Genomic DNA, 26,359 nt, shown 5'->3' with positions numbered 1-26,359 from the left:
TATTTATTTATTTATTTATTGAGACAGGGTCTCACTCTGTCACCCAGGCTGGAGTGCTATGGCACAATCATGACTCACTGAAGCCTTGACCTCCAGGGCTCAAGCCATCCTCCCACCTCAGCCTCCCAAGTAGCTGGGACTCTAGGCATGTACCACTATGCCTGGCTAATTGTTTGTATTTATTTCTAGTAGAGACAAGGTCTTACTATGTTACCCAGTTTGGTCTGGAACCCCTGGGCTCAAGCAATCCTCCTGCCTCAACCTCCCAAAGTGCTGGGATTAACAGGCATGAGCCACCGTGCCTGATCAATACATAGCATTTTATACATTTATCTAAAACTAATACAATCTACAGCATCAAGAGTGACCCCTCAGGTAGACTCTGAACTTTAGGCAATAATAATGTTATCAGTATGGGTTCATCAGTTGTAACAAATGTACCACACTAATATGAGATGTTAATTATGGGGAAACTGGGGGTAGGAGTGAGGGGGTATATGGGAACTTCCAGTGTTTTCTACTCAATTTTTCTGTACACCTAAAACTGCTAAAAAAAAAAATTAAGTCTACTAATTTACTGAGTGAGTTTTTACATATATAAGCCACTGAATTCTGGAATCACACACCCTGGGTTCAAATCCTCACATACCACTTAAAAACTTGTAACTTTTAGGCAAATAGCTTAATCAATCTGTGTCCCAATTTCCCCATATAGAAAATAGGGATAAAAATAGAGCCTAATTGACAGAGTTATTGTGAGGATTAAATGTCCTGTGAATCCTTTGAACTAAGCTTGGTACATATTAAATACACATAAGTGATGTCTACAGCTAGTGTTCTCATGTGCTCATGAATACTCACTTGAAGAAGATCTGAATATATCTGGGGAACCATTCCTTGAATATACTCTACATGGTGAAGAATGGGGTCTTGAATGTGTAAATTTTCGCATGTGAGGATGCGACCTAAGCCAGTCCGGTATAATTGCCATTTTGCACATTAAATCCCTGTGATATAAAAGAAAACAGATTACGTTACCTTAAAGCATCCATTCCAAATGTGGCCAATTTCCTATCTATTCCTTTTCTGAAAGGACAGCTGGAGAATGTTAAAATGATGCTAGTCATAATCTGCTCTGCCGATGTTTCAGACTATTCTTAAAGTGAACATAAAAATCATCATTGTGGACTCCTTGTTTTTAGCATATTCAGTAAACTTCAAAATGGCAAAATAAAGAGACTTTTGGATAGAAAAATCCACCTACATCTTGACTATCACTGACTCACTTCTTTGGTAGGCAGTGAGGGGAAGAAAGTTTGGATTTTCTGAGCTTTTTTGAAGTGCCCCAGTATAAATTCAACATGCAGTCAGAGGCAAAGCTGGGATGACAGGAGCGAAACTGGTGGAGTAAGGACCTCTGAAAATCCTCTCCTCCATTAAATCAATGAAGACACCGGGAAAAATTGTCGAAATCAATCTTTTTCAGAACTCCATAAATTAACAAAGGCTTACAGCAATCTGGGGAGCATTTGTTCTCCCAAAATGACTGAATCTCAATATGAAGAACATGCCTTGTGGCATTTTAACTTGCCTCATTCCCATTCCCCCTCACCTGCCTTCTCCCACCCCACCAGCTCTGATGTAGCCTTGAAAACCATGAGCCTGCAATCACAGGGAAAACCTAGCAGGCTGCCAGTCACCGGAGTGGACAGAACAGGGTGGGAGCTCTGTCAAAGCCTCCTTACCGGGAAATTATCATTATTTGACCTGATGTTTCCCTGAAAGATCCTACTCCCAAGGCTGTCTTTATTTGAACTCAGAGCTCACTCAGTGAACACAGCCTATCATGAAGAGGCATTTGTTAGAAGAAATCAGAGGCAATTGTTGTTTAAAATCATGGCAACCTGAATAGGTGGGTAACGGGGCAAATAACAGGCAACCGAAAAACTTCAAGAGAAAAGCTGGGGAATGAGATATCAATAGGGACTTGAAAAAGTGCCCACATATTCTTGGGAATCTAGGAAGTCACTCAGTGCACAGAGCTATAACCATTCCCAGGGAGAGCTGCATGCTCAGGAGAGACCTGAGAAGGACCTAACCTCTCACCTCCAACTGACCTTCAAGCTCTGCACAAGCAGGAAATGAAGGCTGAGACAAAGTTATAAATGGCCTAGCTAAGTGTTGAAGGAATGCTCCAATACAAAAAGCCCCTCAGCAAAAATTGGGAGTTACTGTTTCCAGGCATTTAAGGAAATTTCTATCCAACCATGAGCTGACCACTAAGCTAACCAATCACATTCTAGTGGCCATATATAACAAAGAATACAGACTTTATAAAGTTTAGAAAACTCAATAAACAAATGAACAACAAGCAGTAACAACAACAAAACATGGAAACGGATGAGAATATGATTTCCACAACTGCTACATTATATTATTTAAAATGTCATGGGCCTAGCATGATGGCTCATCCCTGTAATCCCAGCATTTTGGACGGCTGAGGCAGGAAGTTCAAGACTCGAGCCCAGAAGTTCAAGACCAGCCTGGGCAACATACTGAGACTCTGTCTCTACAAAAAAAATAAAAATAAAGAAAATTGACCAGGCATGCTGGCATGCACCCATGGTCTCAGCCACCAGGAGGCTGAGATGGGAAGAGCAGTTTAACCTGAGAGGTTGAGGCTGCAGTGAGCTATGATTACACCACTGCACTCCAGCCTGGGCAACAGAGCAAGACTCTGTCTCAAAATAATAAATAAATAAATAAATAAAATGTCCAGTTTTCAACAAACATTTATGAGACGTGCAAAGAAACGAGAAAGTGTGGTCCATACTTATTTTCAGAAACTATGCAAGGAAAACAAGAGTAGAGTGAAATATTTAATCTATTGAAATAAAAACCCCACCAACCTAGAATTCCAAACTCAATGAAATTACTCTTCAAAAGTGAATGAGAAATAAAGACTTTCTTGAGCAAACAAAAATTGAGAGAAAAATTTGTTGCCAGCAGATTTACTTCCAAGAAATGTTAAAAGGAATTCTTCAGAAAGAAGGAAAGGCCAGGTACAGTGGCTCATGCCTGTAATCTCAGTGCTTTGAGAGGCTGAGGCAGGAGAATTGCTTGAGGTCAGGAGATCAAGACCACCCCGGACAACACAGCAAGACCCTGTCTCTACCAAAAAAAAAAAAAAAAAAAAAATATATATATATATATATATATATGCCAGGCATGGTGGCATGCACCTGTAGTCCTAGCTACTTGGGAGGCTCACATGGTAGAATCACTGAGCCCAGGCATTTGAGGTTACAGTGAGCTATTATCATGCCACTGTACTCTAGCCTGGGTGACAGACTGAGACCCTGTCTCTAAATAAATTTTTTAAAAAAGAAAGAAATAAAAGAAAATGAAAGAAAGATACATGTCAGAAACTCAGATCTATATTAAAAAAAGGAAGAGCATTTGAGAAAGAGCAAGTGAAGGAAAAATAAACATATATGCACCTAACAAGAGCCCCAATATACGTGCAGCAAAAACTAACTAAATTGGAAAATAGATACTTCAATAATTATAGTTAGAAACCTCAATATCCACATTTAATAATGGGTAGAATAACTAGACAGAAGATCAACAAAACATAGAAGATCTGAATACCACCACAAACCAACTAGACCTCACAGACAACTAAAGAACACATCCAACCAACAAGAGTAGTATATCATTCTTCTCAGCACACATGGATCATTCTCCAGTATAAACCACATGTTAGAGCATAAAACAAGCCTCAATACATTTAAAAGGATTGAAATTATCAGAGTATAATCTCCAACTATACAGAATGAAAATAGAAATTGAATAATTCACAAATATGTGGAAATTAAATGACACACTCCTAAATAACCAATGAGTCAAAAAAGATCAAAAGAGAAATTAGCAAATACTTTTAGATGGATGAAAATGAAGGCAAAACATATAAAAACTTATAGGATGCAGCTAAAACAGTGCTTAGATGAAAATATATAGATGCTAATGCCTATATTTTAAAAAGAAGAAAATCTCAAAATACTAAGCTAAGTTTATTCCTTAAGAAACTAGAAAAACAAGAGTAAACTAAAGCCAAAGTTAGTAGAATGAAGAAAACAATAAAGATTAGAGCAGAAGTAAATGAAATCAAGAATAGAAAACCAGACAAAACTAACCAAAGTTAGTTACTTTCAAAGATTATCAAAATTTACAAATTTTTAGCTAGACTGGCCAAGAACAATGAGAAAACACTCAAATTATTAAAATCAGTGATGAAAGGAGACATTACTATTAACCGTACAGAAATAAAAATGATTATAACGGAATACTATACACAATTGTATGCTAACAAATTAGGTAACCTAGATACAATGGAAATATTCTTAGGAAGACACAAGATACTAAAACTGACTAAAGAAAAAACAGAAACCTAGATAGAATTATGACAAAAAGATTGAATTAATAACCAAAAAACTTCCTGCAAAAGAAATCCAGAACCAGGACCAGATGAGTTCACCAGCAAATTCTACCAAACATTTAAAGAAAAATTCAAGGCTGGGCATGGTGGCTCACACCTGTCATCCCAGCACTTTCAGAGGCCAAGGTGGGTGGATCACCTGACGTCAAGAGTTCGAGACCAGCCTAGCCAACATGGCAAAACCCCATTTCCACTAAAAATACAAAAATTAGCCAGGCATGGTGGCACATGCTTGTAATCCCAGCTACTCGGGAGGCTGAGGCAGAAGAATCGCTTGAACCTGGGAGGTGGATATTAAAGAGTGCTGATATCTCACCACTGCACTCCAGTCTGGGTGAGAGAGTAGGACTCCATCTCAAAAAAAAAAAAAAAGAAAGAAAGAAAAGGAAAATAACAATTCAACGAATGCTTCACAAATTCTTATGAAAAATAGAAGAAGAAACATTTCTCAACACACCCTATGAAGCCAGTATTACCCTGATACCAAAACCATAAAAGACATTAGAAAAAAAGAAAGTAGCCGGGCATGGTGGCTCACGCCTGTAATCTCAGCACTCTGGGAGGCCGAGATGGGCAGATCATAAGGTCAGGAGATCGAGACCATCCTGGCTAACATGGTGAAACCCCGTCCCTACCAAAAATACACAAAAATTAGCCAGGCGCAGTGGCGGGTGCCTGTAGTCCCAGCTACTCAGGAGGCTGAGGCAGGAGAATGGCATAAACCCAGGAGGCGGAGCTTGCAGTGAGCCGAGATTGCGCCACTGCGTTCCAGCCTGGGCCACAGAGTGAGCTTCCATCAAAAAAAAAAAAAAAAAAAAAAAAAAAAAAAAGCTAAAAACCAATATTCCTTATGAGTATAGGGAAAATTCTCAAAAATAGGCTAGCAAACTGAATCCAGCAACATAGTTTTAAAAATCAGACAGCATGGTCAAGTGAAATTTATGCTAGGAATGCAAGGGAGGTTGACCAAACAAAAATCAATTAATGTAATAGACCATATTATTAATCAAGAAAAAAAAACATGATAATCTCACTAAGTGCAGAAAAAGTATTTCATAGAATCCTACATCCTTTATGATTAAAAAAAAAAACACTCAACAAATTAGGAATGGAAGGGAACTTCCTTGACTTAATAAAGGGCATCCAAAAAACACTCACAAGTAATGTCATATTTAATGGTGAATGACCAAAAGCTTTCACCATAAGATCAAAAAGAAGACAAGAATGTCTGTTCTCACTACTCCTATTAAACATTATACTGAAGGTTCTAGCCAGAGCAGTTAGGCAAGAAAAACAAATAAAAGGTATCCATATTGGAGACTAAGATGTAAACCTACCTCTATTTGCAAATGACATTGTTGTATATATAGAATACAGGCAGACAGACAGATACACACACATGCGCGCACACACACACACACTATTAGAACTAATAAACAAGTTCAATAAGGTTGTAGGATACAAGATCAATATATGAAACTCAGTTAAATCTCTATATACCTACAATGAACAATCTGAAAATACAATTAAGGAAACAACTCTATTTACAATATCATCAAAAGGATAAAATATTTAGAAATAAATTAAACAAAAAGTACAATATTTGTGCACTAAAAACTACACAATATTGTTGAAAGAAGTAGACCTGAATAAATGGAAAGATATCCCACATTCATGGATAATAAGATGGCAATACTCTCCAAACTGATCTATAGTTTCAACCCAATGTTTACCAAAATTCCAACTGCCTTTCTTGAAGAAATTGACAAGTTGATATTGAAATTCATATACAAATGCAAGGGACCCAGAATAGCCACAACAATCATGAAAAATAAAAATAAAGTTGGAGGATTTACACTTCCTGATTTCAAAACTTAATAGAAAGCAACAGTAATGAAGACAGTGTGGTTCTGGTATAAGTATGCATATACAGATCAATGGAATAGAATTAAGAGACCAGAAATAAACTTTTACATTTTCATTAATTGATACTTGTCAAGAGTGCCAAGACCATCAAATGGAAAAAAAAAAGTAGTCTTTTCAACAAATGGCACAAAAAAGTGAAGTTGGGCCCCTACCTCACACCATACACAAAAATTAACTCAAAATAGATCAAAGCCCTAAATGTAAGAACTAAAACTACAGAATTCCTAGAATAAAGCACAGGTATAAATCTTTGTGACTTTGGATTAGACAATGACATGTTAGATACAATACCAAAAACACAGGCAACTAAAGAAGAAATAGATTAATTGGACTTCATCAAACTTTAAAACTTTTGTGCTTCAAAGGATACTGTCAAGAAAGAAATAAGACACCCCACAGAATGGAATAAATTATTTGCCAATCATATATCTTATAAGGATTTAGTATGCAGAATATATTAAGAACACTTACAGCTCAATAATAAGGGACAAATAACCCAATAGAAAAATGGGCAAGGGATTTGAATAGACATTTCTTCAAAGAAAATATACAAATGACCAGTAAGTACATGGAAAGCTACTCAACATCACCAGTTATAGAGAAATGCAGATCAAAACCACAATGAGATACCACTTTACATTCATTAGCAAGGCTATAATAAAAGAAACAAAGAATAACAAGTATTGGCAAGATTGCAGAGATATTGGAATTCTCATATTACTGGTGGGAATGTAAAATGGTACAGATGCTTTGGAAAAGAGTTTGAGAATTTCTCAAAAAGTTAAACATAGAGTTGCCATATGGCCAAGCAATTTCACTTCCAGGTATATACCCAAAGGAACTGAAAACACATGTCCACCAAAAAAAGTTGTACTTACATATTCATAGCAGCATAATTCACAATAGACAAGAAGTGGAAACAACCCAAACTTCCATCAATGGGTGAATGGATAAACAAAAAGTGGTAGATCTGTTCAGTGAACTATTATTCAGCCATAAAAAGGAATGAAGTCTGGATTCATGCAGTAACATGGATCAACCTTGAAAACATTATGATAAGGCAAACCCCCAAAACCACATACTATATCATTCCATTTATATCAAACGTCCATAATAGGCAAATCTAGAGACAGAAAGTAGGTTAGTGGGCAGCGGGGAAGGGGAAGCAGGGGCAAAAAAAAAAAAAAAAAAAAAAAAAGTAGATTGGTGGTTGCCAGGAGCTGGAAGAAGGGAGGAATGGGACTGCTGATGGATACAGAATTTCTTTTAGAGGTGACAAAATGTTCTGGGATTAGATAGTGGTGATAGTTGCACAACTTAGTAAATATACTAAAAGAACACCGAATTATATACTTTAAAAGGAAGCAAATTTTATGGTATATGAATTATATCATGATTAGAAAAAAGGAGGAAGAGAAAGAGAAGGTGGAGGAGGAAGGGGAAGACAGAGATGCAGAGAGCACTGGGTGAGCCAAGGGAGACGTTGCTCCCATGGGCACCTTTGGCAAAGGTGGTTCCCTTTCAATAATTTCTAAGGCAATATGGTTACTTGACAGTTATTTAGATTACGACTCAAAGACCTTAGAGGAAGCAGGGCAAAAGCAAGACATCCAGATGTATCCCAGTGAGAGTCACAGCCATGTCCTACTTACCATCAGCCAGGCCCAAGTCCCCACTGTCAGAGCTAACTTGGCTGTGCTCCTACTGCAGCAGGCCTAATGCTCAGCAGTCACCACACTGTTACATGCCTTCGTGATTTTTAACTCATATATACTGCCAATCTGTGGCAATGAGGAGTTTGGCTTATTAGTGTTTCAGAAAATAAGGGGAAGTTTAGTCTGATTCATTCCTTTTTGGCTACTCTCAACATAAGAATGAAATAAGAAGGCCAAGTTCCAGTTCTACAAGGAAGTCTACAAGCATAATTGTCTGAGGCTCCTAAGTTGGCTAACCTTCACACACACACACACACACACACACACACACACACACACAGAGTTTTCCTACCAGGTTCCATGTATTAAATGCAAGCGCAAAGTTATTTAATATTCAAAAATAGATGGATGTGGATGGCACTATACGAGTATACAGAATCAGACTAGATGATGCTTCTGAAGTCCTCAATTTAAAGAATCTCAAAGTTTATAGGGTTGAAGAAATGAAGAATAATTTTTTTTAATGTGCAAGAAATCCACATTGGCTAGTACTTTGCTTTCACTTTCTGGGCAAGCACCCACTCTGCCTTGCACTGTATAGTCTAGAGACCTGTCTTATTTGCCACAGTCGGGTGGCAGGTCCTGTAGGTAAGTACCATCCCACGGTTTATACCATAGGAGCCCTAGAGCCTCAGCAATTCCATACACATCTTTCTTGGGCTGGATTAATTTAATTGAATTGAATCATTACAGAGGTAAACTTCCAGAATTACAGTGAAAAACATAGGTTGGTATGTGTTCACACAGTCAACACATATTTATTTAGTTCCTTTCTAGGAGTCCAGATATCAATGAACAAAATAGGTAAACTCTTGGACCTTGTGGATCTTATACTGTAGAAATGGAAGGCAGACAATAAACAAATTAATCATACAAGTGAATCAGGTCTATGGAGACCAGTGGAGCAGAGAAGAATAGAAGACATTAAGCAAAGATCTAAAGGAGACCAAGAGGGGAACCATGCAGTTAGGAGGACAAGGAAGCAACAAACGGCCAGATGAAGGACAGCCCTGCAGGCCAGTGTGAGGCTTGGCTCTTACTGTGATATCTGACATGTGAAGCCTTTAGGGGGTTAGTGCAGAGGAGATGATCTGGCCTCTGGGTTAAAGGAATACCTCTGGCCGTATGTCATGAATAGGCTTACAGGTGCAAGGGAGGAAATGAAGACAATTAAAAGTCTACGGCAATACTCCATGCAAGAGAAGACAGTGGCTCACACCATGAGGTTTTTGTAAAAGTATTGAGAAGTGATCAGATTCCAGCCATATTCTGAAGGAGGAGTCCATCATACTCTGGTAGATTTGATTCAGCATGCAAAAGAAAGGTTGGATGGAATGGCCATTACCTGAGATGGGAAAGACTGCAGGTAGAACAGGTTTACAGAAGATCAAGACTTCCATTTTAGACATTCAAGTTTAAGATGCCTGTTGGGTATCCAGGTAGATATACTGAATAGGTCACTGAATACGTGAGTTTGAGTTCAGGGGACAGATTGGGGCTGAAGATAAAAGTTTGAGAATCCCAGCACTTTGGGAGGCCAAGGTGGGCAGACTGCTTGAGCTCAGGAGTTCAAGACCAGCCTGGGCAATATGGCAAAACCCTGTCACTACAAAAATACAAAAATGAGCCAGGTGTGGTAGTGCACACCTATAGTCCCACCTACGCAGGAAGCTGAGGTGGGAGGATCGCTTAAACACAGTAGGTGGAGGTTGCAGTGAGCCGAGATCATACCACAGCACTTCAGCCTGGGTGATAGAAGTGAGACTCTGTCTCAAAAAAAAGTTTCGGAATTGCCAAAATATCATGTATATAAAGGCATGATATGAGATAATCCCATCAAGAAAGTAGGTATAAAAAAAGAAAATGTCAAAGGGCTGAGACTTGGGGTCCCCCAACATTCACCGTTGAAGGAGACGAAGAAGAACCAGCAAAGGAGACTGAGAAAGACCAGAGGCCACCGTCCTAGAAACCATGAGAAGAATAAGTTCTAAGGAGGAGGGTTGATGGTGAGTGTCAAATGCCACAGCAATAAGGGCTTTGGTTTGAGTGAGCCCTATAGGCACCACCGAGGACCCTGATAGTAACAGTGTTGGGGGAATTTGTCTAAGTGAGTTCCTGAACAGTGAAGAAGAGAACGAGCGGCAGTAAATAGAGACAGCAGTTGGAAAGAACTCTGCTGTAACGGGGAGAAACAGTAGAGCTGAGAGACAGTGTGATGACGTCTCGGGAGACATTTCTTCAAGACAGGAGAATCAGCAGCGTGTTTGAACACTCGTGACAGCAACCTAGTAGCAGGTCAAAGAGAAACGCAGCAGGAGAGAAAGAAGAGCTTTGCTGGTTCCCACGGTTGGCCAATGGAGATGGGATCTCATGGACAAGCAGCAGGATGAGCCTTCATGGTGACAAAAGAGAAGCTGGAGAACGTGGACTCGGGTGTGGTGATGGGAGCTTGTGGCAGCTCCCTTCTGATTCTGTTTTCTCCTTGAACTAGGAAGTCAGGTCATCAGCAGTGAGTGAGGCTGGGGAGAAGTATCTTAGGATTGAGATCACAGGACACAGAATGAAACACTGTCTAGAAGAGAAGGCAAGTCGGGGAGTGGAAGAAGTGAAGTGACAGCCAGGGAACTGTAAGAGCCATCTGAGGTTCATGGACACGAACCTGTGGTTGTGTGTTTTTCTGCAGCCATGCTCAGCAGCATGGGTAGGCACAAAATTGGGTTTAATTTGGACCAGGGTCTTGACAGGCAAGTGTGATACCACAAGTCAAGGGTGCGTGCAAGGGAAGTAGAGATGTGCACATTTTGGCCAGGAAGGAGCACCAAGAGTGACAGGAATTATCTGTGTAGCTGAAATAATAAAACGAGATTGAAGAAATTAAGAGACAAGAAACTCAGCCTGATGAGGAATTTTGAGAAGGCAAATACATTATCTAACTCAATTATTTATTGGGGACTCGCAGAGTCAAGAAATGTGCTTAATATTTATGAAACTTATAGTTATCATTTAACTCTTCCCACACCCAGTTATTCTTCTTCCCATATCATAGGTGAGGAAATCAATGTTCAGAGCAAGCCAGTGACTTGCCCTGGGCTACATGACTGCAGAGTCCCAAGGCTAGAGACTAAGCCTCTCTCTTCTGGAACCAGGAGACGTGCTCTTCCCGGATATCAAGTTCACATGGTTGTCAATGACCAAAGCTTTCCTGTCTCTTTTTACAAAATTAATAACACGTTCCCTAAGAGCAGCCGAAAGTCAATGGCTGCCCAGGGTTGTGTGATGGGGACACTCAGTCTCGCGCATTACCCGGCTCTCTAAGCACGTGGGGAACATCCACTGTTACTGCATTCCTTGTTGCAGTGATTGCTGATGCACAGAACCGTTCTCTTTATTTTACCCATAAATTCACTTCCTAATAACAATAAGGCATGCCAGGGCTTTGGCCTCATGCCTTATTACACCACCTGAGGAGTAAGATAATCACCCGGAAATGCACTGCCTGTTGTGCATTTTATTACTTGAATACAAAGTGATTCAATTCAAGAAACACTTAGTTGAAGACAGCATGAAAAAAAATAATCATATGAAAAGTAATTCCTCCTAATGCCACAGAGTACACTGCAGGGAATAATCCTCTTCCAGCGGGAGAATGGTCCGGGTGACCTGTTGGGTCTCCTCTAGTTCTAATTTCTACCAATTGCGGGATCATAAAAGCTAGTGAGACTTCAATTACAATATGAAGATTCCAAAGGGCCAAATCTGGATAGTTCTGAAAACGGAGCCTATTGTGTGTTCTACCTAAACATTCTTGGTATAAGCATTTTCTAAGCAACCATTCTCTTAACCATCCATTCTTCAGCAAACACTGTAGGCCACACATTGGCTAGGGTCTAGGAAGAGAAAGAGAAATACAACCCACACTGACCCTCTAGTCACTCACCATTTAATTCAGAATGTTAAAGAAAATGGCAATATGTGGCAAAAAGGAAAGAACAAGGCATCCCTGCAGCATCTCCAACTAATACTACTGTAGCCTGGAGAAATTCAGCATTGCTCTGTGGGGTACCTGTCTGGCTAGAGTGGGTGAGAGTGTGAACTCTATCACTCTATCTCCAGGGTCAGATTAAAGACTTTTCCCAGCAGACACCATCCATCAGTTCATCTGAAGGGGAGAAAGAGCTATTCCATTTGTAGATTCCTCAAGCAGAAATAACATGATTTTTTATTGTTATTAATACCATTGTTTTTAAATGCATTTATTTTCCATTTTTAAAAATGCCTTTTCAAAGGGCCGTGAAAGCAAGCATGTAGCTTTAAAATAGTGGTTCTCAAAGTGTGGTGCCTGAACCAGCACTTTGAGATCTTTTTTCAGAAATGTACATTTCCAGGCTCCACCCAGACAAACTGACTCTCTGGGGGTGGGGCCCAGCCATCTGTATTTAATAAGCTTGAGATCAGTGCTTTAGAAGAACCTGAAGTTGATTGATAAGTATGAGTTTATAGTTTTTGCCTTTAAAGAGGTTAATATGTAAAGTTTCCTCCTTTATATCAAAATGAAGTTGAAAGCCAGCTGCAGACATTACGTTTAGGTGCTTCAACTAGCAATAAACGAGCATCTATTTTGCTGGGCACCGGGTGTTATCTCATTTAATCATCACCCATATGACAACCTTGTGAGTTAGACACTATTATCCATATTTTTAGAGGTGGAAAAATTAAACGCCAGAGAGAAAATGCCAAATTTACTCAGTGACAGTGAAGCCAAGACCCAAACTCCGCTGAATTTAATCCTTGGCTTTTTGTCCAATTGTGCCAGAATGTGTGTGTGTGTGTGTATTTGCCTACATGCATGTTAGTGATTTGTGTGTATTCTTATGTAAACAGATAAGAGTAATGAAGCTTTCATATATTTGATATGGCAATAAGAAAATCCGTGTATCAATCCATAAGAGTGGATAACTTGAGTTTGCAAAATGGTTTAACAATTCCACAACCTACTCAAGAGAATGTGTAGAAAATTAAAAGCAAGTCATCTACATACATTTCTAATCAAATATGAGGATTCCAGCGTTTGTGCCACCAACATTTGAAGACCAGTCCCGCCTCCCCCATTCCAGTCTCATACTGCCTTAATATCTTTGACAGACTCTACTGGCAACCCCTAGTCTATTGTTCTAAACATAGGAATTATAAGAATGCAAGTTGATTTACAAATATATTCCAAATGATAGGGTATCACAAAAAACAATTTAGCCAGTCATCTGAATTCAATTTAGCAGAAAAATCTGAGCTTATAAACTGACCTGCCTCCACAGCTAGGCAACACTATGGCCACACATTTGGGATGCAGCCTCCTTCCACCAAGTGGCTCCCCAGGCCCTGTACAGCCCCTTGCCCTGCCTGAACCTCATTGTCACAGACAGTCTAACCTCACACACTGTAACACCCACCCCTACAAACCTAGAAATCAAACGAAAAATGTAACAAATCGCGCAAAGTTAATATATTTTAATGGAGTAGGATATCACTGCTATAACTGGTAACTAGAAAATATGTAGAAACATCAAAACATATTTAGGACAATGTCAAGAGAACAAGTACAGTGGGGCATACACTATGAACACAATGATATAAAAATGTATTGTCACAAATGGACAGGGACTAGAATATATGACAAAAATTGCTACCTGGGGATGATGGAGACATTGATCTTTTTATGTTAAATGTTCTTTAATAAGCGTGTCATGGCATGTTCTAGACATCATGCCTACCAGTCCCCACTAGGCAGGACAGGAGCTGGCTCCTGCCCACGTCTCCCCTGTCATGGCCCCGTGGGTCACTCGGCCCTGCTCCGCCCTGGCCGATTCCTCTGCCTTGAGACCTCCTGGAACGTCACCTTCTGGAGAGATTTCTCTGAACACCCAGCATCCTCCCCGCAGAGTCTCTCACACAGCCTCCACTTCCCCAGCACTGCACATACCCCAACTTGGCGTTATACTTTTAGTTGGGAAATTAACTCCATGGTAGGCTCTACGAAATAAAAGGGTGTGTTTACACCACTCTACCCCCAGCCCCAGAGTACTCGGCACGTAACTGCTGCTCCAAATTACTGACAAATAAATGGTTTCCACAGCCCTGCCATTCAGACAGCACTCGCCTCCCAACACACACTACACACTCACCACACATACACACACACACACACACACACCACCTTTATCATACACATGTACCACATACAATTCACCCCCCCATAGAAACACATAGATCACACACAACTCACCCCCCACGGAAACATACACGCCAAACACACACATACCACAGACCACTTACCCCCCACAGACACACATACCACACACACAGAATAGCACACATGCACACCACATGTCCTTCTACTCCTGTATTTTATTGAAGAGTCTCTCTTCTTCCCACCATTCAAGGTAAAAGTTTCCATGCCATCCACGATTCCTCACTCAACCTCCTACTGAGAACTGGTGGCCAGGGTCAGCCGGGTTTCCTTAATGGGCACCCTCGGCCCCATGACTGTTCAGTGTCTGTCTGCCCTGTCAGGTCATTGATGCCGTGGGAGCCAGGGTCGGGCTTCATCGTGTGCCCAGCGCATCGTCCTCCAAAAACTGATGACTGTTACGTTGAACCAAATTAAGTAATTGTGTTTTGTGTTAGTTCACACTAGCATGAATGTCTTGCTGCCCCAGATACAGAGCCTATAGAAAAAAGCTTATATTGTTTTGTTTGTAATACTCTTTATCATGGATATAAAAGTCTAATTTCAGGAGCTATCTCAGAAATTCACTATTACCTCATGAATATCGTCAGACCCACCACACCTGATGTGATGACAGACACAGATACGGCAACTGAGAAAAAACAAGTCATGTCAGAAGCACTGACCACAAGTGTGCTGTCAAACATCTCAAAACGGTTTCACTCGAAGCCTTTTAAAGTGTAAGAGCTGGCGACAATTATGCTCTCTCCCCGCTCCTATAAGCAGACAAGGAGTGCTGAGCACATCCTATTTATATTCAAGCCAAGTCTAAGCAAGACCTCAGCTCCTGCAAAGTTGCAAGTTTCCCAGTTTCAGGGTTCAGGAACTAGAAGTCTTGCTGCTGCTGCCACCTATCGCAGGAAATGTGAATCTAGGTTTAAGAAAAGCTGGATTGTCGAGTGGGCCCTGCTGTCCCACAGTGATATGGGTGGAATCATTCTCTGAACTCACTGCAGTTGTCTAGTATTTCCATTCATGCTGAGCACCAAATTAAGGTCATCCACTGTTAAAATGTATAAGCCAATGCTTGCTGATGTGATATATATGAGAATGCTTACAACATTTTGGCACAGGAGTCAGCACTTAGTAAATGCTTGTTGCCTGGATGACGGACACAAACCAGATAGAAGTGGCAATGGTAACACAATCAACTTTTAAAGCACCTTTCTCTTGAGACCTGAAGCCATGCACAATGACCTGAGTGTCTACTGTGCAAAAGCTACATCAGTGAGCACAGACGCTCAGGGAGGAGGAGCTCCTCACCCGGCTTTGGTACTGCCTGAGAGGGTGCTGTTGCCTTTGGGAGCATTTGTTTTGGTGCTATTTTGTTTCATTCCCTTCAAGATAAAGTATTTCTGACTTTGGGAATTCTGAAAAATAAGAGAGCAATGGGGTTAGCACAGATTGGCTGACAGATTTTCTTATTGGGCCTATGCAAGCTACAAGAATGGAGCCTTTGGGTTTGTCAAACAATCCAATGATTTGCAAGCTACTGGAGAACTGTGTAGAAAACCTTAGGCAAGGCCGGGCGCGGTGGCTCAAGCCTGTAATCCCAGCACTTTGGGAGGCCGAGACGGGCGGATCACGAGGTCAGGAGATCGAGACCATCCTGGCTAACACGTTGAAACCCCGTCTCTACTCAAAAAAATACAAAAAACTAGCCGGGCGATGTGGCGGGCACCTGTAGTCCCAGCTACTCGGGAGGCTGAGGCAGGAGAATGGCGTAAACCCGGGAGGCGGAGCTTGCAGTGAGCTGAGATCCGGCCACTGCACTCCGCCTGGGCGACACAGCCAGACTCCGTCTCAAAAAAAAAAAAGAAAACCTTAGGCAAATCACATGAATTTCACACTAAATTGTAGGATTCCCAGGTGGAGGGATTTTATGTGACCACTGTATGAGCACCACTTCTCTTTCATGTCTCAATCCAATGCACACACACACACACACACACACATATACACACACCCCTACTGTGATCCCTTCTGTCTTCCTCACAACAACCAACATAATCATTTCAAATGCTGATCTCTTTGTGTTACTTCCTTGCTTAGAATACTCCAATTACCTCCTAGTGCTCTTAGAACCAAGACCAAAGTCCTTGGTGTCTTTGTGGCTGCAGCACGGGCCCTCCCCTGCTTCTCTGCTGCCACCCTCCCCCGGCTCCCTCTGCCTCAACCACACCGGCAGTCCCTCAAATGTGCTCATTCCCAAGCAAGGGTTTTTTTCTCTTCACCTGCTGTAACCTCTACCTAGACCACCTATCCCTCGCCCCTCTGACTAATGAGCACCTCCTTGTCCTAACAATCAAGAGTTCCCACACTTGAGTGGACATCAGGATCACCTGGAGGGTTTGTTAGAAACAGATTGCTGGGCCCACTCCAGATTCCCATTCCAGTCCTGGGTCGGGGTGAGGCCTAAGAATTTGCATTGCTGGCCGGGCTCAGTGGCTCACGCCTATAATCCCAGCACTTTGGGGGGCTGAGGCAGGTGAATCACGAGGTCAGGAGTTTAAGACCAGCTTGGCCAAGATGGTGAAACCCCATCTCTACTAAAAATACAAAAATTAGACAGGCGTGGTGGCAGAGTGCCTATAATCCCAGTTACTTCAGAGGCTGAGGCAGGGAACTGCTTGAACCCAGGAGGCGGAGGTTGCAGTGAGCCAAGATTGTGCCACTGCACTCTAGCCTGGGCAATGCAGTGAGACTCTGTCTCAAAAAAAGAAAGAAAGAAAGAAAGGAAAGAAAGAAAAGAAAAGAAAAGAAAAAGAAAAGAAAAGAAAAGAAAAGAAAAGAAAAGAAAAGAAAAGAAAAGAAAAGAAAAGAAAGGCTGGGCATGGTGGCTCATGCCTATAATCCCACCACTTTAGGAGGCCGAGGTAGGCGGATCATGAGGTCAGGACATCGAGACCATCCTGGCTAATACAGCAAAACCCCTGTCTCTACTAAAAATACAAAAAAATTAGCCAGGTGTGGTGGCAGGCACCTGTAGTCCCAGCTACTCAGGAAGCTGAGGCAGGAGAATGGCGTGAACCCGGGAGGCAGAGCTTGCAGTGAGCTGAGATTGTGCCACTGCACTCCAGCCTGGGCGACAGAGCAATACTCCGTCTCAAAAAAGAAAAAAAAAAAAACAGAGAGAATTTGCATTGCTGACCAGTTCCCAGGAGATGCTGGTGCTGCTGGGCGGGACATCACTCTCTGAGAATTCAGGTCCTAAATTTCAGTTCAAATGCCTTGACGCCGCACACTAGGCTGGCTTCCCTTACATGCTTTCACAACAACCTCTGTTGTCCTTCATAGCCTTAGTCCAATTTGTAATGATGTAGCTATTGGGATGAGTCTTTGATTAAGGCTTGTGTCCCACTAGACTTTGAGTTCCATAAAGACTAGAGGCAAAGTAATTGACATCATCACTACATCTCCAGACCCGAGGCCAGTGACTGGTGTTCAGAGGTATTAAACGCATGAGTGGATTTGCTTCAGCTGCTGAAGCTTGACAACACAAGGTAGACAACGCCTGCCTGTGGCCTCCTGCCTGGAGTCCTCTTTCTAATCAGTCAGCGAGTGATATCAGTTTTACTGGGAGAACACCTCTTAAATCTATCTTCTGCCTCTCTGCATCCCTGAGGTCACTGTCCAGTTCATGTGCACTCACTGAGATTACAGAAATGGCCTCAGATCACTTCTAGGTCTCCAGCTTCACCTCTGATTCATCCTCCTCTGTTTCCAGGATTTACCTTTCTACAGCACAGGCATAATTATGGTACTCCCTTGCTTGAAAATACACAATGCAGCCGGGCGCGGTGGCTTACACCTGTAATCCCAGCACTTTGGGAGGCCGAGGCAGATGGGTCATGAGGTCAGGAGATCGAGACCATCCTGGCTAACATGGTGAAACCCCGCCTCCACTAAAAATACAAAAAATTAGCCAGGTATGGTGACGGGCACCTGTAGTCCCAGCTACTCAGGAGGCTGAGGCAGGAGAATGGCATGAACCTGGGAGGCAGAGCTTGCAGTGAGCCGAGATCGCACCACCGCACTCCAGCCTGGGCAACAGAGCAAGATTCCGTCTCAAAAAAAAAAAAAAAAATACACAATGCAGCTGGGAGCAGTGGCTCACACCTGTAACCCCAGCACTTTGGGAGGCCAAGGCTGGAGGATCGATTGCTTCAGGCCCAAAGTTCAAGACTAGCATGGGCAACATATTAAGACCGCATCTCTACCAAAAAAAAAATTTTTTTAATTACCCAAGTAGGGTGGTGTGCCTATAGTCCCGGCTGCTCAGGAGGCTGAGATGGGAGGATCACTTGAGTCCAGTAGTTCAAGGTTGCAGTGAGCTATGATCACACTGCTGCACTCCAGCCTGGGTAACAGAATGAGAACCTGTCTCCACACACACACACACACACACACACACACACACACACACACACGTACAACGTCAAATTATACATGTGTTAAAATTTCATAGGACTAGTCACCCAGGAAAAAGATAGGCACACTGGTAAAAACTAGCGAAATGTGAGTAAAGTCTTTAGTTAGTATTGACTTTAATTAAATTGATGTTGAACCAGTGTCAATTTCCCAGTTTCAATAATTATACTATAGTTATTCTGTAAGATATTATCACTGGGAGATGCCAGAAGTACACAGGAACACAGTACTAATTTTATAACTTTTATGTGAATCTAAAATTATTTCAAAATAAAGTTTTTTAAAAACATGGATTAATCCGGTTCCAAAATGGCAGCATAGAAGCAAGCTGGCTTCACTCCCACCTGAAAACCAAAAGTAAATATACAGGGCCAACATTATCACCAGGAATATTCCAGAATTCTCATATGAAGATGAAACAGATCTTGGGGCCACAGCTCTGAGGGCACAGTAAGAGAATTCAACTTCCACATCCATAACACCCCTCCCCTCATTCTGCCTGGCACCAAGCCTGCAAAGAAATTTTCCCCCAATTTACTGTTTCTACACTGAGAAAAGTGAGGCTGAGGTGGACAACCAGCTTTTCCACCATCTTGGGTTCCCTGGCAGGAGACCTGTACCTGCCTTAATCCATCACAAGTGCCTGAAGGGAGAAACATCCCGGAGGACAGAAAGAGGTAAAGAGGTAAAGAGGGGGAGGTGGGACTACCATCTCCAGCTCTTGAAACTCTGCTCTATAACTCAACAAAAGGAGACACCAAATCAGAGTGGCTTTTCAGCAGGTACATGCTGGTCCTCTGGACACAAACCCTAGCCAGCCTTCCCACACTGCTGGGACATCCCCTTTAGGACACCCCCCGACCCATTCAGGAAGGGCAGCATTCCAAGCAGTTACTAGAGACAAGGTGAACCTGAGCTCAAGGTTCTAACAACTACAGCAGAAAAGGAGACAGCAAGCTAGCAGTAAAGAACCTCTAAGAAAATATATCCAATGAAAACAAAACAAAACAAAAAAATCTAGAGAAAACTGGAATACACAACTATCCTTCAGTGCGAAAACACAGATGTACGTCCACAAAAAACAGCAGCAAACAGGGAATCATGATTTCTCCGAGCAATCAAAGCAAGGAACCGGTAACTGGTCCTAATGAAACAGTGGTATTTGAGCTATCTGTCCAAGAATTCAAAATAGCAATTTTAAGGAAACTCTGTGATTTCCAAGATAACACAGAAAATCGATTCAGAACTTTATCAGAGAAATTTAGCAGAGATTGAAATAATTTTTTTTTAAAAAAAGGAGAAATCTTGGAACTGAGAAATACATTTGCTGAACCGAAAAAATCATTAAAGGCTACCAACAGCAGAATGGATCAAGAAAAGGAAAGAATCAGTTAGCTTGAAGACAGGCTATTTGAAAATACACTCAGAGGAGAAAAATGAAAAAAAGAACAAGAAGCAATGAAGATCACCTATAAGATATAGAAATTTTCCTCAAAAGATGAAATTTTAAAAAATCATTGGTATTCAAGGGAATTGAGCAAGAGCAAGGGGTACAAAGCTTATTCAAAGAAATAATAACAGAAAACCTTCCAAAACTTGAGAAAGATATAAATATCCAGGTACAGGAAGATCAGAAAACAACAAACAGATTTGACCCAAATAAGACTATTTCAAGGCAAATAATAAACTGTCAAGTCAAGAACAAGAGAGAATCCTAAAAACAGCAAGAGGGAAAAAAGCAAGTAATATATAAAGGAGCGCCCATTCATCTTGCAACAGACTTCTTAACAGAAATCATACAGCCAGGGGGGAAGGGAACAAATTTTCAAAGTTCTAAAAGAAAACAAAAAAACTGTCATCCAAGAATATTATATCCAGCAAAGTTATCCTTCAACTATGGAGGAGAGATAAAGTATTTCCCAGACAAACAAAAGTTGAGAGAATTCACCATCACCAGACCTGTCTTACAAGAAATGCCAAAGGACTTCAATCTGAAAGAAAGAAAACACTAACATTCAGAAAAAACAAAACTAAAGATATAAAACATGCTGGTAAAATTAAGTACACAGACAAACTTGAGATACTCTAATACTGGAATTGTGGTGTGCAATCTACTCATAACTCTAGCATGAAGCCCAAAAGAGAAATTTCTTAAAAACAGTAATAGAGGCTGGGTGTGGTGTCTCACGCCTGTAATCCCAGCACTTTGGGAGGCCAAGGCAGATGGATCACGAGGTCAGGAGATCCATACCATCCTGGCTAACACAGTGAAACCCCGTGTCTACTAAAAGAATACAAAAAATTAGCAGGGCGTGGCGGCGGGTGCCTGTAGTCCCAGCTACTCAGTAGGCTGAGGCTGGAGAATGGCATGAACCTGGGAGGCAGAGCTTGCAGTGAGCCGAGATCGCACCACTGTACTCCAGCCTGGGTGATAGAGCAAGACTCCATCTCAAAACAAACAAACAAACAAACAAAAAAACAAAAAAACAGTAATAGCTACTGCAACCTGTTGAGATGGGTAATATAAATATGTAAATTGAGACAACTAAAAGTCAAAATGTGGGGCAGATAGAATTAGTGTAGAATTTTTTTTCATTTTTTGTTTGTTTATATTCTTTTTTGTAACCTAAGATGAGCTGTCATCTTTTTAAAATAATTTCTTATATCTATAAGATGTTTCTGTAAGCCTCATGGTAACTATAATGCAGAAACCTAAAAAGCAATGAATTAAAACATACTACCAGAGAAAATCACTTAAGCACAAGGGAAGACAGTAAGAAAGGAAGGAAGGGAAGACTTATAAAACAAACAGAAAAAAGCAACAAAATGACAACAGTAAGTTCTTACTCATCAATAATAACACTCAATGTTAATTGACTCAGTTCTCCAATTAAAAGGCACAGAGTGTCTGAATAGATTAAGAAACAACACCCAACAATATGCTGCCTACAAGAAACCCACTTCACCTATAAAAACACACACAGACTGAAAGTGAAGTGATGGAAAGGATATTCCATGCAAATGAAAACCAAAATAAGAGCAGGAATAGCTTTGCTTGTATCAGATAAAATAGACTATAAATCAAAGATTATCAAGTAGTGTGAAGAAGAGGTGAGATGTCCCCTGAACTGACAAGAGGTTGTGTAGTGCTACATCCTGCACCCAGCACTGACATCCCACTGCCATCATCACCATACCCAAGAGAAAGGTTGAATAGGACATGAAAGAAGATAAAACCAGCTGGGTGGCTCACACCTGTAATCCCAGCACTTTGGAGGCTGAGGCGGGTGGATCACCTGAGGTCAGGAGTTCGAGACCAGCCTGGCCAACATGGCAAAACCCTATCTCTACTAAAAAGATGAAAAATTAGCTGGGCATGGTGGGGAGTGCCCATGATCCCAGTTACTTGGTGAGGCTAAAGCAGGAGAATCACTTGAACCCAGGAGGCAGAGGTTGCAGTGAGCCAAGGTCACGCACTGCACTCCAGCCTAGGCAACAGAGCAAGACTCTGTCTCAAAACAAACAAACAAACAAAAGATAAAACCAAGATGAAGGACAAATCACAGAGATCTGCAAGCTTGTCTGCTAAACCTGCTCCTCCAAAGCCAGAGCCCAAGCCTAAAAGGGCCCCTACAAAGAAGACAGAGAAGGTACCCAAAGGGAAAAAGGGTAAAGCTGATATTGGCAAGGAGGAGAATAACCTTGCACAACATGGAGATGCCAAAACAGACCAGGCACAGAAAGCTGAAGGTGTTGGAGATGCCAAGTGAAGTGTGTATATTTTTAATAGCTGTGTACCTCTGATGACTGTACAGTTTGAAATACTATTTTAATCAAGTTTTATAAAAATGGAGAAGCTATATTGTTAGCACCAGAACACTTCATTTGCCTTTTGGGGAAGGAGCATATGTCACTAATAGAATGTCTTCAAAACTAGACTGATGTGGAGAAAACACCTTTCGCTTCCAGTTTTGAGAGACTTCCTCTTGGCTCCCACAAGGCGGGATTTCCTGGCTTTGACACACATAGCCACTTTAGCATGAAAGCCTTCAGGAGGGGAAAACAAACTCATTTTTATGTCCTCCTCTTTTCTCTTTCCACCTTTAGCATATACTTAACTCCCTTAAACCGAGATACCTGTTGGGACCTGACCCTCAATAATTGGTTATCAGTGTGTCAGGCAATCTGGACTTTCCAGTGAGGCCACTGAGATGGTGCCCCTCAGAAGAGCAGCGGTTCTCTTTCTAGATTGTGGATCTTTAGATAAATTCTCCCATTTTCATTTCACTTCCTGAAAGTCATGGTTGGCTCATGAAAAGTTCTTCAACCCTCACTCTAAACTTTCCCTGTACAGAGCATCAAATGAAGACTTCATAGGGTTTGATAATGGCTTTCTGATTTTTGGTAGTCCATTGAAGAAGGGAGTTTGAAAGTTGTTAAATACTGTTAACAATTGTCTGCCCATGTCCTGCTTAAATACCATGATCGGTTATGGAAAGTATCTTTAATAAAGCTGGGTAAAATCAAAACCTATCAAAAAACAAAAAGAAGGTAACTATATAAAGGGATCAATTCAGCAAGAAGATATAACAATTATGAATATATATGCAAGCCATGCCAGAGCTCACAAGGACCTAAAGTTAAATATTACTAGATCTAAAAGGAGAGACAGATTGCAATACAATAATATTAGGGTACTTCAAAACACTTCACTCTCGATTATAAATAGATCATCTACATAGAAAGTCAACAAAGAAACATTGCCATTAAACTACAGACTAGACCTAATAAGGCTAACTGATACTTACAGAACATTTCACTCACTGCTTCAGAATACACATTTCATTTTCTTTTTCTTTCTTTAGAGATGGGGTCTTGCTATATTGCCTAGACTGGACTCAAAACTCCTGGGCTCAAGTGATCCTCCCCTCAGACTCCCAAGTATTTAGGATTATAGACACACACCACTGTACCCAGCTAGAATACATATTCTTTTCATTAGCACATGGAATATTCTTCAGAATAGACCACATCTTAGGCCACAAAACAAGTCTCAACAAATTCAAAAAAGTAGAAATCATATCAAGTATCTTCTCTGATCACAATGGAATAAAACTATAAATCAATAACAAAAGGAACCTCAGAAACTCACAAACACATGGAAATTAAACAACATACTCCTGAATGACCAATGAATCAATGAAGAAATTAAGAAGGACATTTTAAAATTTCTTGAAATAAATGAAACAAAAATCCAACACACCAAAGTCTATGTGCTACGGCAAAAGCAGTACTAAGAAGGAAGTTTATAATAATAAATGCCTATGTCAAAAAAAATAGGCTTCAAAGAAACAACCTAATGATGCACTTCAAGGAACTAGAAAAGCAAGAACAAACCAAACCCAAAAGTAGTGGAAAGAAAGATATTATAAAGATCAGAGGCTGGACACGGTGGCTCACACCTGCAATCCCAGTACTTTGGGAGGATGCAGTGGAGGATTGCTTGAGGCCAGGAGTTCAAGACCAGCCTGGGCAATATAGCAAGACCCCACCTCTACAAAAACTTTTTTAAAAAAATTAGCGGGCAATGGTGGTGGCAAACACCTGTAGTCCTAGCTACTCAGGAAGCTGAGGCAGGATTGCTTGAGCTCAGCTGTTCGAGGCTGCAGTGAGCTATGATCCTGCTACTGCACTTCAGCCTGGGCAACAGAGCCCTGTCTCAGAAAAAAAAAAAAAAAAAAAAAAAAAAAAATCAGAGGATAAACAAACACAATTGAGACAAGAAAAAAATACAGAAAATCAATGAAACATGAGTTGGTTTTTTGAAAAGATAAAGTCAACAAACCTTTAGCTAGATTAAGAAAAAAAAAAGAAGACCCAAGTTGGAAAGGAAGAAGTCAAATTAGCCTTGTTCACAGATGATGTGATCTTATATTTAGAAGAAAAACCAAACACTCCACCAAAAACCTGTTAGAACTGATAAATTCAATAAAGTTGCAAGATGCAAAGTCAACATACAAAAATTGGTGGCATTTATACACACCCACAGCAAACAAACTAAAAAAGAAAGCAAGGAAAAAACCTATTTACAATAGCTACAGAGAATATAAAATACCTAAGAATCAATTTAACCAACGAAGTGAAAAACTGATAGAAGGAAAACTATAAAACACTGATGAAAGAAATTGAAGAGGACACCAACAAATGGAAAGGTATTTCATGTTCATGGATTGAAAGAATTAATGTTGTTAAAATGGCAATACTACCCAAGGCAATTTACAGATTCAATGCAATCCCTACCAAAATACCAATGGCATTCTTCATAGAAATAGAAAAAAACATCCTAAAATTTACATGGAACCACAAAAGATCCCTAGTAGACAAAGCAATCCTGAGCAAAAAGAACAAGGTGGAAGGCATCACACTACATGACTTCAAAATTTACTACAAAGCTATTGCTATCAAATCAGCATGTCAATGGCATAAAAACAGACACAGAGAACAATGGAACAGAATAGAAAACCCAGATACAAATCCACACGTTTACAGCCAACTCATCTTTGACAAAGATGCCAAGAACACACAATGGGGAAAGACAGTCTCTTCAATGAATAGTGCTGGGAAAACTGGATAACTATATGTAGAAGAATGGCACTAGAGCCCTGTTTCTCACCATACACAAAAATAAAATCAAAATGGATGAAAGACTTAAATCTAAGACCCAAAACCCTGAAACTACTAGAAGAAAGCACTGGGGAATTGCCTCATGACATTGGTGTAAGCAAAGATATTTTGTGTAAGACTTCAAAACCACAGGCAACCAAAGCCAAAGTAGACAAATGGGATTACATTAAGCTAAAATCTTCTGCACAGCAAAGGAAACAAGCAGTAAAGTGAAAAGACAACTCACGAAATAGGAGAAAATATTTGCAAACTACTCGTCTGACAAAGGATTAACAACTAGAATACATATATAAGGAGTTCAAACAGCTCACAGCAAGTAAACAATCTGATTTATATGTGGGCAAAAGATCTGAATAGGCATTTCTCAAAAGCAGACATCCAAACGGCCAACAGGTATATGAAAAAATGCTTAACATTACTAATCATCAGAGAAATGCAAATCAAAAGCGCAATGAGATATCATCTCACCCCATTTTGGATAAAATGGATTTTATCCAAAGGACAGGCAGTAACAGATGCTGGCAAGCATGCAGAGAAAGGGGAACCCTTGTACACTGCTGATGGGAATGTAAATGAGCACAGCCACTATGGAGAATAGTACGGACTTTCCTCAAAAAACTGAAAATAGAACCACCAAATGATGCAGCAATTCCACTACTGGGTGTGTATCTCCAAAACAGGAAATCAATATATCAAAAAGACATCTATCCATGTTCATTGCAGCACAATTCACAATAGCCAAAATAGAATCAACCTAAGTGACCATCACTGGATGAATGGATGAAGAAAATGTGGTACATATACCCAGTGGAATATTATCCA

The 26,359-nt window shown here is 40.7% G+C and overlaps 3 protein-coding genes across 3 annotated transcripts in view; 2 read left to right on the top strand and 1 right to left on the bottom strand.

The window, feature by feature from the left end:
- PARVB (parvin beta) overlaps positions 1-26,359 on the top strand; it is a 695,786-nt gene that overhangs the window by 310,844 nt on the left and 358,583 nt on the right. The gene's annotated exons all lie outside the window — the stretch shown is intronic.
- Positions 1-26,359, top strand: part of SAMM50 (SAMM50 sorting and assembly machinery component) — a 718,434-nt gene that overhangs the window by 502,071 nt on the left and 190,004 nt on the right. The window lies entirely within an intron of this gene.
- EFCAB6 (EF-hand calcium binding domain 6) overlaps positions 1-26,359 on the bottom strand; it is a 310,246-nt gene that overhangs the window by 276,786 nt on the left and 7,101 nt on the right. The window contains 1 exon segment of the mRNA XM_050805818.1: positions 862-1,007. Coding sequence (XP_050661775.1) covers positions 862-1,000 — 139 coding nt within the window. The 5' untranslated portion in view covers positions 1,001-1,007.

Source organism: Macaca thibetana, chromosome 10 (genome assembly GCF_024542745.1).
Source record: "Macaca thibetana thibetana isolate TM-01 chromosome 10, ASM2454274v1, whole genome shotgun sequence".
Classification (NCBI taxonomy): Eukaryota; Metazoa; Chordata; class Mammalia; order Primates; family Cercopithecidae; genus Macaca; species Macaca thibetana.
Note: the sequence above shows the minus strand (reverse complement) of the source record. Positions and strands in the feature narration are given on the sequence as shown.